Genomic DNA, 13,648 nt, shown 5'->3' with positions numbered 1-13,648 from the left:
AATTTAACAGTGTTACCCTTTTCACTCAAAATTGACTATTGGACTCTAAGTCCTGATAAGTGCACGGCATTGTCGTTTTCTTTTACAGAATAACATTAAAAAACAAACTTTGATCCAGAAAGTGTGCCAGATACGGGAGGAGGTAATGACAGACGAGGGATGAGAGGATGGAGAAATACACAGATCAAAATAGAATCAAATAAAGAAATGATGCAGGGCTTCCCCATAGTGTTGACAAACACAGTGTGTTGTTGCTGTTCTGTGGGAATGAAATTGAGAGCACTGGAAAGAGGACTGACTTATATTTTTTGAAAGGAGAGAGTGTGTCTGGTGGGTGCCTTTGGAGTGTGGTTTTCAGTCAACTGTTATCATGATTTTACTTTTTGCTTTCCAATATATAAACAGAATTTAGGTTAGAATGTGTGCTGATGTACTTAATGGGTATATGTGAGGCAGTAAAATGCTTTTCAGCAAGATGTCCATTCAGCTTTTTCTTCCATCTCAGGACCACGGACAGCGGCAAAGCCAAGCCATTACCACAAGACTGGATGGTGTATTACATTCAATAACAGTCTCGGAACATGAGAGCATCCATCACAATCTACTTCAGCAAGGGAAAAAAACTAGGAAACCTTAGTAGCAGCGCACTGAGGTGTTTTTAAAAAAAACCAGCCAAAAGTCTCTGTTTAGAGCACACAAGATTCAGCTTTAAAGTGTGCTTTAGGCTTCAAGGATTAACACAAACTCTGTTGGCCAATTGCCTAATTGAGGGCATATGTCCAATTCCAAAAGCTTCATGTTTGTTTTGCATGGGCAAAGGTATTTGAATGCACATCATGATTGTGAAGAGGTGTCACCTCTGGGGCGGTTAATCTGTCTTTGGTGTTGAGTGGTCTCTTCCTTTAGTATTTCCATCAGTGCATGTGGCATTAGCCATGCAGCATGCGGTTAGCTGACACCGGTGCAAATTAATGGGAGCACTTGAACATGCCCACACAGGGCCACATTCATGAGTGCGTTAATGGGAGAAGAATCTGTAGAATTAGATGAACCTGTTCACCCAGGTGCTAGAGTCACTTCCCATTAGGAGCCAACCCCCATGGACTCACCTCAGAGCCAGTCCTGTGTGCTCAATACTGATCGCATCTTCTCCAATGCTGCCCTCCTTGTGTGGAGTTCAATATTTGGTCTCTGTTTTCACTCTATTTATTGTCCCTTAGACAGATATTCAGGAAGCATGGAATTTCTTATCGTATCTATGCTGATGATAGCCAGATTTATTTCCTGCTTAAGTCTGGTCATAATAGTTTAGAACCTGCCATGATGATATTAAGTTCTGGATGCATAATAGCTTCCTAAAGCTTAATGAAAACAAGAGAGAGGTTCCCCTACCGTCAGTGCAGATATGGCTCCTGGTGAAATTTAGGATTAATTTAAAGATTTTATTGTTTGGTTTTATTTTGTTGTGAGCGGTCTAGCTCCAGCCTATGAAGCAAATATATGGACTCCTTATACTCTGATTAGGGCCCTAAGATCCTCCGATTAACTTTTATTGGTTCATAGGTGATTGAGCTTTTACTGTTGTTGTTCCTAAATTATAGAATAACCTCCCATTTGATATCAGATCTGCTGCCTGCTTTTAAAACTACACTAAACATTTACTTCGACACACTGGCATTTAATTTAGTGTTCTGCTTTTATTTGTGCTTATAGTTCAGTCTGAGGATGTTGTATGGTTTTTAGTCATGTCTATTCCTAATTCTAATTTATTAGTCTTTTATTGTGTTTTATTATTATTATCAGTTTATTCTTTATTCTTTCCAGTTTATTCCTTTTATCTGGTTTAGTTATTTATTTCCTTTCATTTCCTTTAATTCTTGTTTAATTGTATTAGCAATCTATTTGTCTCAACTGAAAAACACTTTGGTACAACTCCTATTGTTTTAAAATGTTGGCTTGACTTGACTCGACTCTTCTTCCTTGTTTTTTGAAAATTAAAATACAGTACAAAGTCATGTTCTGGGTTGGTTAATTGGAAGGTTGTGTGTTTTATTCATCTGTGTGACAGAGAAGGGAAAATGGGGATGTGTTGTGGAAGTAACCCCTGTCCTCCACACATGCTCATACACACACACACACACACACACACACACACACACACACACACACACACACACACACGCTATGTAGTGTTATCTGAGCGGCTGTACCCCGCACACCTTCATTACGTCCCCAGATAGCAGCATTGGCAACTTGTCACAGCTATTGATTTCTCTTAAACTGCAATTTACATGGATATGTGTGGGTGTCCTCCGGGTAGGCTTCGTCCCCACAGACCTCCCACCACGGTCGCCTCTCTCGCTCTCTCTCTCTCTCTCTTCCTCACCCCTCTATCGTCGACTGGAAATTGTGCATGAGGGGGACCTCAAAATGACTTTTTCCTTTGCTCTGACATCAGCAAATATGCCATATCTCCAAGTGGGAATTTCATAATGGAATTTTTCTCCTGTTTTTTTGGGGGTGTTATATATGTCACAACAGCTCTTAGGCTAATGAAATTTGACAAGGAAAAAAATAAATGCTTTTTGTTTGATAATAAATGTCAGCGTCTACTAAAACACTAGTGTTGTTCTGCTTTGATGTTCATTTGTGCTTGTAATTCTATATTTCCAGATACTTTGGAGTGATCTGCAAGCCACTGCTTGGGGTCTGTACTGGTTTCTTATTTTTTGTCCATATCCATAAGAAAATAAATCTAGATCTCACCACCTATCACCTCAGTTTTTCATTGCCTCCAGTTCAGAATTTTCTCAAGAGAGCTGTCACTTATTTCCACACTCAGCACAAACTAAGGTCACAGTGTGTGTATGTTTTTTTTTTTTACAAGCAGGTACTGTTTTTGTTTGGACATGACTAGAAGGCTATGAAGTAGCCAAGCTGACCATGTTGGAAGTGTTGAGGAACCTACCAGCACGAGGAGTAATGTGTATCAAGTACAAAGGCAATTTTGATTGAATGCCAAGCCTGCACAAAATGCCAAAATGTCACAGTCCTGAAAATGTCTCTACACCAAATCCACTGTCAAAACCCTTACTTGATGATCTAGAGGTCAGACAGTGATTACCCTGTATCCTTATCTATGAAAAACAGATGACACATCACCTTTACGTCAGGTTTGCTCACTGTCAATGTCCTTTGTGTAGTAGTCAATGGTAATGACTTAACACATTTTTGTTTTAGTTCTATCTTTTTTTTCTCCATTTGTTAATGTTGTGTTCATTTGAAATGGCCAATTTGATTGTTAAATGATCCTTTTAAATGGTAATGAATTTATAGAGGAGTAAATAACAGGGAAGTTTTACATTGAAAGTTATTACTGACTGAAAGTGGAGATAAAACAGAAAACAAAATATTTAGCCTACTCTCCAATGGCACACCTACATATTGTCGTCCGTACCTTTCGTTCACTTTAGCTGGTCTGTAACGTCTTGCATCGCAGAGGTATCATTCACATCACTCACCCCAAGTGAGAGCTGAGTTTGCAAGCTGGCTAGTAAGGGGGGGCTGAGGTTGGTGCTACCGCTGATGATGTCACGGCGCGGCGACAGTCATGATTGGGTCTAATTAGAATTTGCGGCAGCAAATAGATAGACTCCCTGCATGATTGGATTCAAAGTGGCTGGTGCCAAAAATCGCAGAGGTGCAGAAAACTAGAAGCCTCTACATAACGCCGTTGCGAGCAAGAGAGCTCAGTGCGAACTGTCAAGCTGTGCTCCAAATACGATCGCACCGGCAGAGAGCAAGCATGCAGGACTTTCTGAGATAATCTTTTTGCACTCTGAGATTTAGCAGCAAGAGGTATTCCCTTTATTAAAAGTACGAAGGGAAGTAAAGAACACCCCGATTACTGACACCGACGTCGTGGTCTTGTTTAAGCACTGAACTGAGGCAACAACTTCACTGAGACAACTTTGCACGCTTCACCAAATTGTACTGCTCTGCCAGTGTTCTTGCCATGGCATCGGTTCTTGGAAACAACACCCGCGCCTCCGGAACACCAAGCAGCCAAGTGAAATGCAAGTTCAAACGGAGAAGGAGGCGGAGATCGAAAAGAAAAGGTAAACTTTTTTAGTGGGTTCAGTCTCTTTTTCACGCTTGAGGAGAATGACAGAGGTCGTGCGCACCTTGACAAATCATAAGATACCTGCGACAGCATAGCAAGTCAGGTATTTAACGGAAACCTACCGAAATTCTGACGGTTTCAAAATATTCTAGCCGTTGTCATGAAGGAATTCGTGGTAAATATTATGTTTCTTTATTCAGCCGTGCGTCAGTCTCAGTTGCCAAACGCATAAACCTTGAGTCTTTCTGGTTTATGTCGCGGTAAGGTCGCCTCATTTGTCCCCCTTCGCCATGGTCAGCCTTCGCTAAACTTTCTAAACAAAGAAGACGGCCCTATTTAACCGTTATTAGGATAGAACGGCCTTTGCATTTCCTACACCAGCGTCAAATGTACTGTTTTGTAAAATCCTTTAAAATGTAAGCACATTAATCTGGATGTCATGCATCTGTCGCCTTCTGCTTCATGTGTCTGTAACCAACACAACCAAAAAGCAAAGGCTTTACAACTGAGAAAGCGTTCGTAAAACACCGCGAATGTCAATTTAAATATTATTTAATCTGTTTGTTTTAATTCACTTCATCGCGACTATTTCTAAATAGATCGGTGACTGCTATTCAGTTCAGTGAATTAAAGAGTCCTATTCATAGACCCTGGAACTCCGGGGAATACTGCAGTAGAACAAGGGCATCTGTTTAGTGCCTCATATTAGTATACATGACCGTAGCCTAATGTCCCTGACCGAAAGTGCCCCCTCACATGAGGAACGATCCATCTGCATTCCTCCCTCCTTCAGTAATGTTACCGTCAACAGAGATGGTCAAGCACATGTGGAAGACCGCTGTTGTCATCTTGACAATAGTTAGAATGAAACGCACACACACATTCAGCTTTGATTTATTATTGTTTGTAAAGAAACCCTCAGAATGTTGAAGAGGGAGTTTATATTTCTTTATTTATAATGTGAGAAAGGGAAAATGCAGAATAAATCTAGATGAAATTGATAAATGACCCAAATAAGAGGTTTCAAACTGCACAATTAGAATAACTTGTTGCAAATCACTTCTGCTCAAACAATGCATCTTGCGTTCCCCACGCTCCCCTCTAGGAGAAAACAAAAATGGAGGTAGGAGAGCTCCAGCCCACCTCCCAAAAAGACAAGCAAAACACTGTCACTTATTCCTCCTATGCTTTTGTTGAAGTCAAGGAAATAAGAGCAACAGCAGACAGGGGGAGTAGAGTGGCATGGCAGACCTGAGAGCATGGCGATGGTGCTCCATCTTATTCTGATAGCATGGTGATGGACGAGCAGGTTGGTCAGGGTCAGGCCCAAGAACGGCTCTTCCCTCTCCCCTCTGACAAGTTTGTGCCGTATGTTAAGACCCCTCCGGTGGCTTATCGTGTCTGATGACAGCCATGGTAGGACACAGGCAGGATGGGCTGATAAGCTTCCATTGATCAGCGCCTGTTTGGTCCTTGGCTCATTTGTGCCTGTGCTTTCATTGTGCAGTCTCATCTATGGAGGCTAGTTGTGTATTTGTGGCCGCGTGTTGTGTGTCAGAATATGGGTTCTGAGCAGATGTTGTATAATTTATGGTCTTTGTTTGTATTTTGTCTCTTTGTCATCATGCTTACCTAGTTTAATTATTATTATTATATTTTTTATTATTTGTATTGGTTGTCTGATTTTAGTGTAGGGTGGATTAGCAGTAGACATTTATTTTGTTTAATTTTAATTTTTTCATAATCCAGGTGATAATTTAACACCTAAAAAATGTAATGATTCATGAATGCAGTGTTTTGGTAACCTGCATGGGTTTGGTGTATGCCGTACCTTAAATGTTCCCTTGCCTTTTGTTTATACTTTGCCTGTAGCCATACCACACTGGAGTGCATTAGCAGCACGGAGGTTTTTAAACAGCGTTTCATTAGCTGCTTCTGTAGTTCACACTAGATTGCCTGCAGACTCTGGCCTTTTCTCCTACCCAGCAGTATTAATAACCCAAGTAATTGAGACAAGAAAGACAAATGCATAAAATATAGCAGCCAGGCAAATATATTTACATAATGGGAATGACAGAATTGGTTACAGAACATTAAGCATTGAGTATGAACACCAGACAAGGCAAGAGTATTGCTGAAGAGGCCATTGCGTTATATTTCCAAATGGCTACTGTGTCTGCTGAGTTGATGCAGTTTGATGCTATCGGGTGCAAGGGACAGGTCCTCAGACTGTGATGTCTGGTTCTCAGTGTGCGGCGCTCACAAAGGACTCACGTTAGCAAGGTCTGCAAATGACCACTCCTATTGCAATGAAAACATTTATGAAGTCATGAAGTTCTGAGATGGTAATTAATGATTTAGGAATCACACAATGTTGCACAGTATTTGTTTTACACACGACCTGATGTGGTAAAAAATGTCTTTTTTTGTCAACAGACAATACACTTTTGTACAAAGTGTTTCAGACAATTAATCCCCTGAACACAGATTATATCAGCAGATTGTTTTAACCATTTTTTATTTTGATAATGGAGATGGTCACATAATGCCCTGTGTGTGGTTTTTTTCTCACATATTCATCTCTCTGAAAGCTCAAACAATTATTTTTATACTTCTCTTGGCAAAAGAGCAGCATTTCTGGGATTATGGTGACTTGGTATTTGAAGGTCTAATCCAGTGGAAATGCAGGGGATTACCATGGGATGGCCAGTGTATTAAACCCGTGTGTGTATTCAAATGGATGTAAGCAGATTTTTCTGCTGATTATATTAGATCTACCATTTGTTATTGTTCTCTTTTTTTTCTTCTTTCGATAGCATGCAAGTAATGGTAGTAAAGTGTTCTCGTAATGAAAAAGCACCATGTGGATTAGTCTCAGAATCTAGGGCAATTGTCTTGATCAGAGACATGTGGTTTTCTCACTCCTTCCCATAAAAAAATCATATTCTTAGAAACAGAATGTGTGTAAAGAACGACTGCCATTACGTTATATATCTTAGGATATCATTTATCCTAGTACAGTTTTTAAAGGGCAATAATCACCACAATCATCGCTGAAATAGTTTTCAATTATTAGTCCATTTCGGCTACACATCTGAATGGTTTTCTCTCTCGGTAGTGTGCGTGAGAGAGAGCGAGTCTGTGCATGCACGCAGATACAGATGCAGAAGCACATGTGGCAGAGAATTGCATATTGTTTCATCTTAATTTCTCTTTGTCAGAACAGTTTGTTGAGATCTATAGGCCAGTCACTTTATCATGTCTGTAAATATTGTGTTTTTCTTCAGCTTTAATCAATCACACTGATAGTCATTTAGCTTTAATTAATCACACTGATAGTCATTTAGCCGGAATTATTAAGGGCTCCTTGGTGTCCCCTACTACCCCCAAAAAAACAAGACAGACTGCATGAAAGCAACGTTTCTGTGAAAGAAACACTGTCCATTTTTTCTTTCATCTTTTTTTTTGTCCCTCTTGTTTACTCTTTTAGAGTTTACTGTTGTGAAAAAAATAACGCATCAGGGAACAATAAATAGTTCAAATTATAATTTTTTCCTTCATTATTGTATTGGTATGTGGTACTAGAAGTGATCCGCTCAGAAAGAGGTAAGTATTGTGTGCACCCATCTTAATCTGATGGTAGTTAATAGTCTCCATGGCAGACAGATTGCCTATCCTTCAGCAGACAGGCAGCAGAAGCCCTCGCTGAGTGGGGCGCAATAAGTCGCAATTACTGTTTACTTGCTCCTGTGTTGATGGCTGGGCTCCCAAGGGTCGAGGGGTCATCTCGGGAGCAGTCAGACCAACGCCATAACTGAGCTGCTGCCGCAGAGCCATTAGCGAGTAGGACAGGCCTCGCCCGCCGAGAGAGAGAGAGAGAGAGAGAGAGAGGAAGACCTATCCTTCCCCACATCATAGCCCCTTAAGCAGACACAAGACCCCAGAGACCTGGGGGAAATCATGGTGACCACGGCATGTTTTCTGTCCGACACTGTTGCTGCTGCCTGCGACTCTTAATGAGTTTCTTTGTTCTTCTCAGCCCATCTTCCAGATTTGAATCTTCTTATTGTTGTCCTTAACTAAGTACTTAATTTACTCTTTCTTGTTTTTTTCCTCTTTGTCTCTTTATTTATGTGGAATGTTCCCGTTGTGTTTCATGTTCTGTCATAAAACCTTGAGGATTGTGATCACTTTACATATCTGACTCATACACTGGCCTTGCTTTACCTGATATATCAGTGTGCCGTACCTGTTCTGCCTCTCTGGAATATCAGTACACCTAAATTTATCAGTACACCAAAACCCTAAATAAAAAGGTTATCACTTTTACATTTGTTTTATTTTGCATGTTTTTTATCAATGCCACCTCTAAGCCGACTAGGATTCCTTGTTTTAGAACCAGGCTCAGTGACTGAAGAAAATACTGACATGTTGCTCTCATGTTGGTAAGAGCACACCTGAGAACATATTGGTTATTTGAAAAGAGATTATGTTATGTGACGTGACCTGGATCTGAAAACATACTAATTAAAAGGAAGTGTAAACTCAGTTTTAATGTTTTATGTTTTAAATTATGTGGCACAAAATACAAGTGAAGAGAAAGAAAGAATCATGAAATTAGTATATCAGCGATGGCTGTGAAGAAGAGGCTTTGTGATAAATACATAAATTACACCGAAGTATTTAATGAGAAAAATGACAGTTTTTTTTTTTTTTTCACATTTTTGAAATTTACAGACACATTCTAGTTAAGTGTGAAGCGCTGGTATTTGGTTTAGGACACTCTGTCCTCTATTAAGCATTTATCCAAGGAGGATGGAAGAGAGGTTATTACGAGGGAATGGTGACTGCTCTCCCTTCCTCTGGAGGACTCCAGATAAAATGACCAAGGAAGGAAATAGCACAACTTTACAAATTAGCATAATTAGCAATTATCACATAATGGCACCTCTTGGCTTCAGAGACTTGGCTCTCGAATTTCTGCTTAAAGTTCAGTGAGGAAAAACAAATTTAATGCCAAAACGTCTCAATAACGCAGCCGAGGTGCTTAGGTGATCGCTTGACTGAAGTTATAGAGAAAATAAATCTGCAACATTAGCAACACTAAAACGGGGCACCGGGCATGTTCTGCTTCTGCCGCTTTCAGAACATTCAATGAGTACATTTCCTCTCGCTAAATATTATTCTCTTTCACTCCATTGTGCAGTATGTGGAGATACATTTTTATTATCAGTGTTAAATTGTAATTGCTATGAACATACCCTGTGGTGCTTAATATTTAAAGTAATACATTAAATATTTAACCCTCATTTATGTCCTAACTCCCTGCCTCTCTCAGCTGTGCGATATAAGAGGTTAGACTTGTGACAGATATGGGAGTAGTGAGGAGTTAGTTAATGGCCCTCCTTAATGGTCCTTTCCGTATGTTAGTAGATTATCTGTGTTGTGTGCTTAGGATCCGTTTCAGCTGTCAGCCCAAATAAGAGAAGCACTGTAATGTCAACACGGGCGCAGTGTGCATAAAGCCACCAGCGTACAACTACAGTATGTAGGCCACCAATCAAGGAACTAAACACAACTGGGGGTAAGGTGACACTTTAGTGTGTTATGCTTAAGTTATTACCACTGTGGAGGTATGGGAACATTCCGGGTTCTATGGAAATGAGGACAGAAGGACTCCTAGAACACTGATAGGTTGTGGATAATCAGCATATTGAAACATGCACAAATGCAGTCCGTGACGCAATAGTAGCTTTGATGCTTTCTATGCGCCGCCTGGGGTCCTTTAGATAAATATTCCTGTTTCATCTCCACCTTTAGCTGTGCAAATCTGCAGTGTCAGACAAGAGTGGATCCTGATATTAAGAGATTTACTGAGTTGATGAGGATGGCAGTGAGAGTGTATGAAAACTCCAGTGGATTCATTATTCTGCTCACAGGCCACATTAAATAATAGTTTTCCTTCTGCGTGCTCCGCAGTAAATCCCCTCTCATCCATCGATTCCTACTTCCTTTAAGGCCCTTTGCTGTGAGGCCAGGCTTATCAGCCAAATCCTTTAAAAGGTATTTAAAAATATTTGTCTCCATAAACTGTTTCTGATGTAATTCTGCTGCACCGTGTAACATTTAAAAATCGCTGGCAAAATATATGTCTATATTAGTATATTTTGTCATTCTATATATGACAAAATATAATCTGGGTTGTTCATTTTCCCAGATTTAATTGTGAAAGCTTGTTCATGTTGTTCTAATTGCATTCCAACACTGGCGGCTCCAGTCAGTGCTTCCCTGTGATAGCCTAGAGTACATTCATTTCTCTGTCTGTGTCTTAGGAGTGTATTGGTGTTCTCACAGTTGGATTCACTTCAGTTGTTTGCACATCCTCGTGCAGTGGTAAAGGCCCAGGTCTTACACGGATTGATATTCCCCCAGCAAGGTGGTTCCCCCCCATCTCTGCTGAGACTGCAGTGCTGGGTGAGGTTGAAGGATATTCTGCACCTGAGGCTACAACATGTTACTCAGAATAAAAAACCAACCGGTATACCACAGAGGGAAAAACCGTGCCCCACTAGATAAACCTAGTTGTTGTCAAATGGGCAGAGCTAAATACAGAGTGCATGGCTTCCCCAAACACGGCATTTCATGTGAGATATTTGGGTATTTTGTCCCACTCTGGGATTAATGTGCAGAACTTACACACACAGCAAGGTGTGTTGGTCAGATGCTTTTTATAATGAGATGGAGCTCCTGCAGGGAAATTGTGGCATGTGGGTGTGTGTATGGGTTAATGAAGTGCCCTGTCTAGCATCGTCCATGCTCTGCACAGGAATCAAACTGTTTGGGATATGGGGTTAGAAGACAAATGCTTGTGAGGTTTGTGACGAGGGAATGTGTGCAGATTTGAAGAGGGTCTAAAATAACACTAAAACATGCTGCAGTGATGCGTGCTGACAATGACTGAGGTAATCCCCACTTCCTGCTCACTGGGGGAGAAAGAGGATCATTGTCTTTGGATTTTGCCCCATTAGTGTGATGGAGGTTCATTTTAATTTGAAAGGACCATCAGGACGATTGGAGGCCTGAGCCTGCTCGCCCACACATGAATATACACACACTCACCCACACATGCACACACACATGAATATACACACACTCACCCACACATGAATATACACACACTCACCCACACATGCACACACACACATGAATATACACACACTCACCCACACATGCACACACACACATGAATATACACACACTCACCCACACATGCTCACAGACACATGAATATACACACACTCACCCACACATGCACACAGACACATGAATATACACACACTCACCCACAGACACATGAACACACACTCACCCACACATGCTCACAGACACATGAACACACACTCACCCACACATGCACACACACACATGAATATACACATGCACACAGACACATGAACACACACTCACCCACACATGCTCACAGACACATGAATATACACACACTCACCCACACATGCACACAGACACATAAATATACACACTCACCCACACATGCACACAGACACATGAATATACACACACTCACCCACACATGCACACAGACATATGAATATACACACTCACCCACACATGCTCACAGACACATGAATATACACACACTCACCCACATTTGCACACAAATGCACATACATATTGAGAGACACAGACACAGACACGTACACACACAGGCACACTATTGTATTGGCAGGAGACGGGTAGGTCAGGTGGAAGAACACTCCAAAGCGGAAGCTATTATCTTGTTGTCACCTATTCTGGCAGTTTCCTTCTCGTGTCACTCAGTAGGAGTTTCAAATCCACTTTGTTAAGAAGAAAATAACTTTAAATAGTGCAGAGAGTGTAATTTGAGTACTTCATACGGACAGGTAGTAATAACACCTCACCCTGTCAGTGCCCGTAGCAGTGAAGAAAGCACTTTGTCTCCTGCTAATGGTTAAAAGGGTGAGGTGAGCAGAGATTATGGACTTTGTTCCCAAGGAATACTAAAATATCCACTGATAAAGTTATCTGTATATCTACATTCACATTAGATTTGTACATGGCATGTAGATAGATATGTATTTTTTTTAGTTATGGTCATAATCATTTTACATTTTTAAAAAGGCTGGACACATTAGTGGAGCCTCCGTCTTCAGCACAAAGGACTCTGGCTGTCCTGCCTGCAGCCTCATCTGAGGTGAACAGGTGATGAATGCCGACTGCATGGCCTACTGAGAGAAGGAGAGAAGGAGAGAGGGGGATAGAGAAGGATGGGTCCCTGTGTCTGATGGGACTCCGTGATGCATATGATGTATGAGCACTTGCTGTTTTAATGTCCATGAGAAGGGCCACTGATGTAACCACAGTGGGAATTAATCTCCCTTAGAGCAGCCAGGCCGGCACCATGTTTGCATTTCTCTCAACACAGGGTCAAGCGCCGCTCCACTTGATTAGGAATAATGATTTTATTTTTCTATGTATTATTTTTCATTTTGTTTAAGGGCATATTTCACCACTAAGGAAAGATCTTCATTATAACCCATGTGCATTGACCTAGAATGAAGTCCATGCTGGGAACATAATAAAAACAATAAACAAAAGTAAATAAAAAAACAACTCAGAATATGAATATACTTCAAGTAAACAGTCGAAGAAATCATTAGCACGAAAAGGCGTGTGTGTTGTATTGATTGTGATGAGGATCACTGAGGTGAAGGTGGCCACACACACGGCCGCTCATCAGCCTCATTTCTCCCCGCTGAAGACAGACGCCAGACTGACAGACTGGCCTCTGGGGTCCGGGACCCAGGTGCCTTCTCCTCACAGACACGAGCTCTAACAGCCTGCCAATGCAGGAGAATGCCTCCAATTAGATCACATCACAGTGTCACGCCTGAGAGCTAAATGAGTAGATCCACGCAGATGGGAAGTCAATTCAAAAGTGAAGTGGAAGTAAATCAAAACATATGTAGCTACGTTTACACCAACAGTAGTTTTTAACCACTAAAAACACAACGCCTTCATCAAGAACATCACTTCATTTGAAATATCTTGGACTTCAATAAATAGGTTTTGAGAAGTTCAAATAGGTTTTGAAGAAAAGGTGAACAAATATTGTTAAAACTGCTGCTTCCTCAGGCGTTTCTCTGAGAGTTGGAGAGTAAAGCTCCTTCACTGACCTCTTGGTGTGATTTATTAGACAGCACTTCAGAAAGGAGTCTGGGGACGTCTGGAGTAATAAACGCTCCAGTCCGCTCGCTCACACTCTAAAGAGGGATCCTCGTAAAGAAGCGACTGGAACAACATGAAGGTTCAGACCCCCATCCTCCAGTTCTCTGTCTCTTGCAGGCCAGTATTGTCATTTCAATGGCAGTGCGAGACGGTGTTCTCCATCACTTCACATCCATGGCTAACCACAAGCGGAAAGGGAAAAAAAAGAAAACAAAAATGCCTGTTATCGTTATCTGCTGCTAAAGCAGGAAGGCATTG

General features: G+C 41.1%; 1 protein-coding gene across 1 annotated transcript in view; it reads left to right on the top strand.

Annotated features, from left to right (window-relative positions):
• The first annotated feature begins 2,509 nt into the window (after positions 1–2,509).
• adarb2 (adenosine deaminase RNA specific B2 (inactive)) overlaps positions 2,510–13,648 on the top strand; it is a 133,423-nt gene continuing 122,284 nt past the window's right edge. The window contains exon 1 of the mRNA XM_031584138.2: positions 2,510–4,118. Within this exon, the coding sequence (XP_031439998.1) occupies positions 4,016–4,118 (103 nt within the window). The 5' untranslated portion in view covers positions 2,510–4,015. The remainder of the gene's footprint in view (positions 4,119–13,648) is intronic.

The sequence above is a fragment of the Clupea harengus genome, chromosome 17 (assembly GCF_900700415.2).
Source record: "Clupea harengus chromosome 17, Ch_v2.0.2, whole genome shotgun sequence".
Lineage (NCBI taxonomy): Eukaryota > Metazoa > Chordata > Actinopteri > Clupeiformes > Clupeidae > Clupea > Clupea harengus.
The sequence above is the reverse complement of the archived record's forward strand: the minus strand, read 5'-3'. Positions and strand labels throughout refer to the sequence as shown.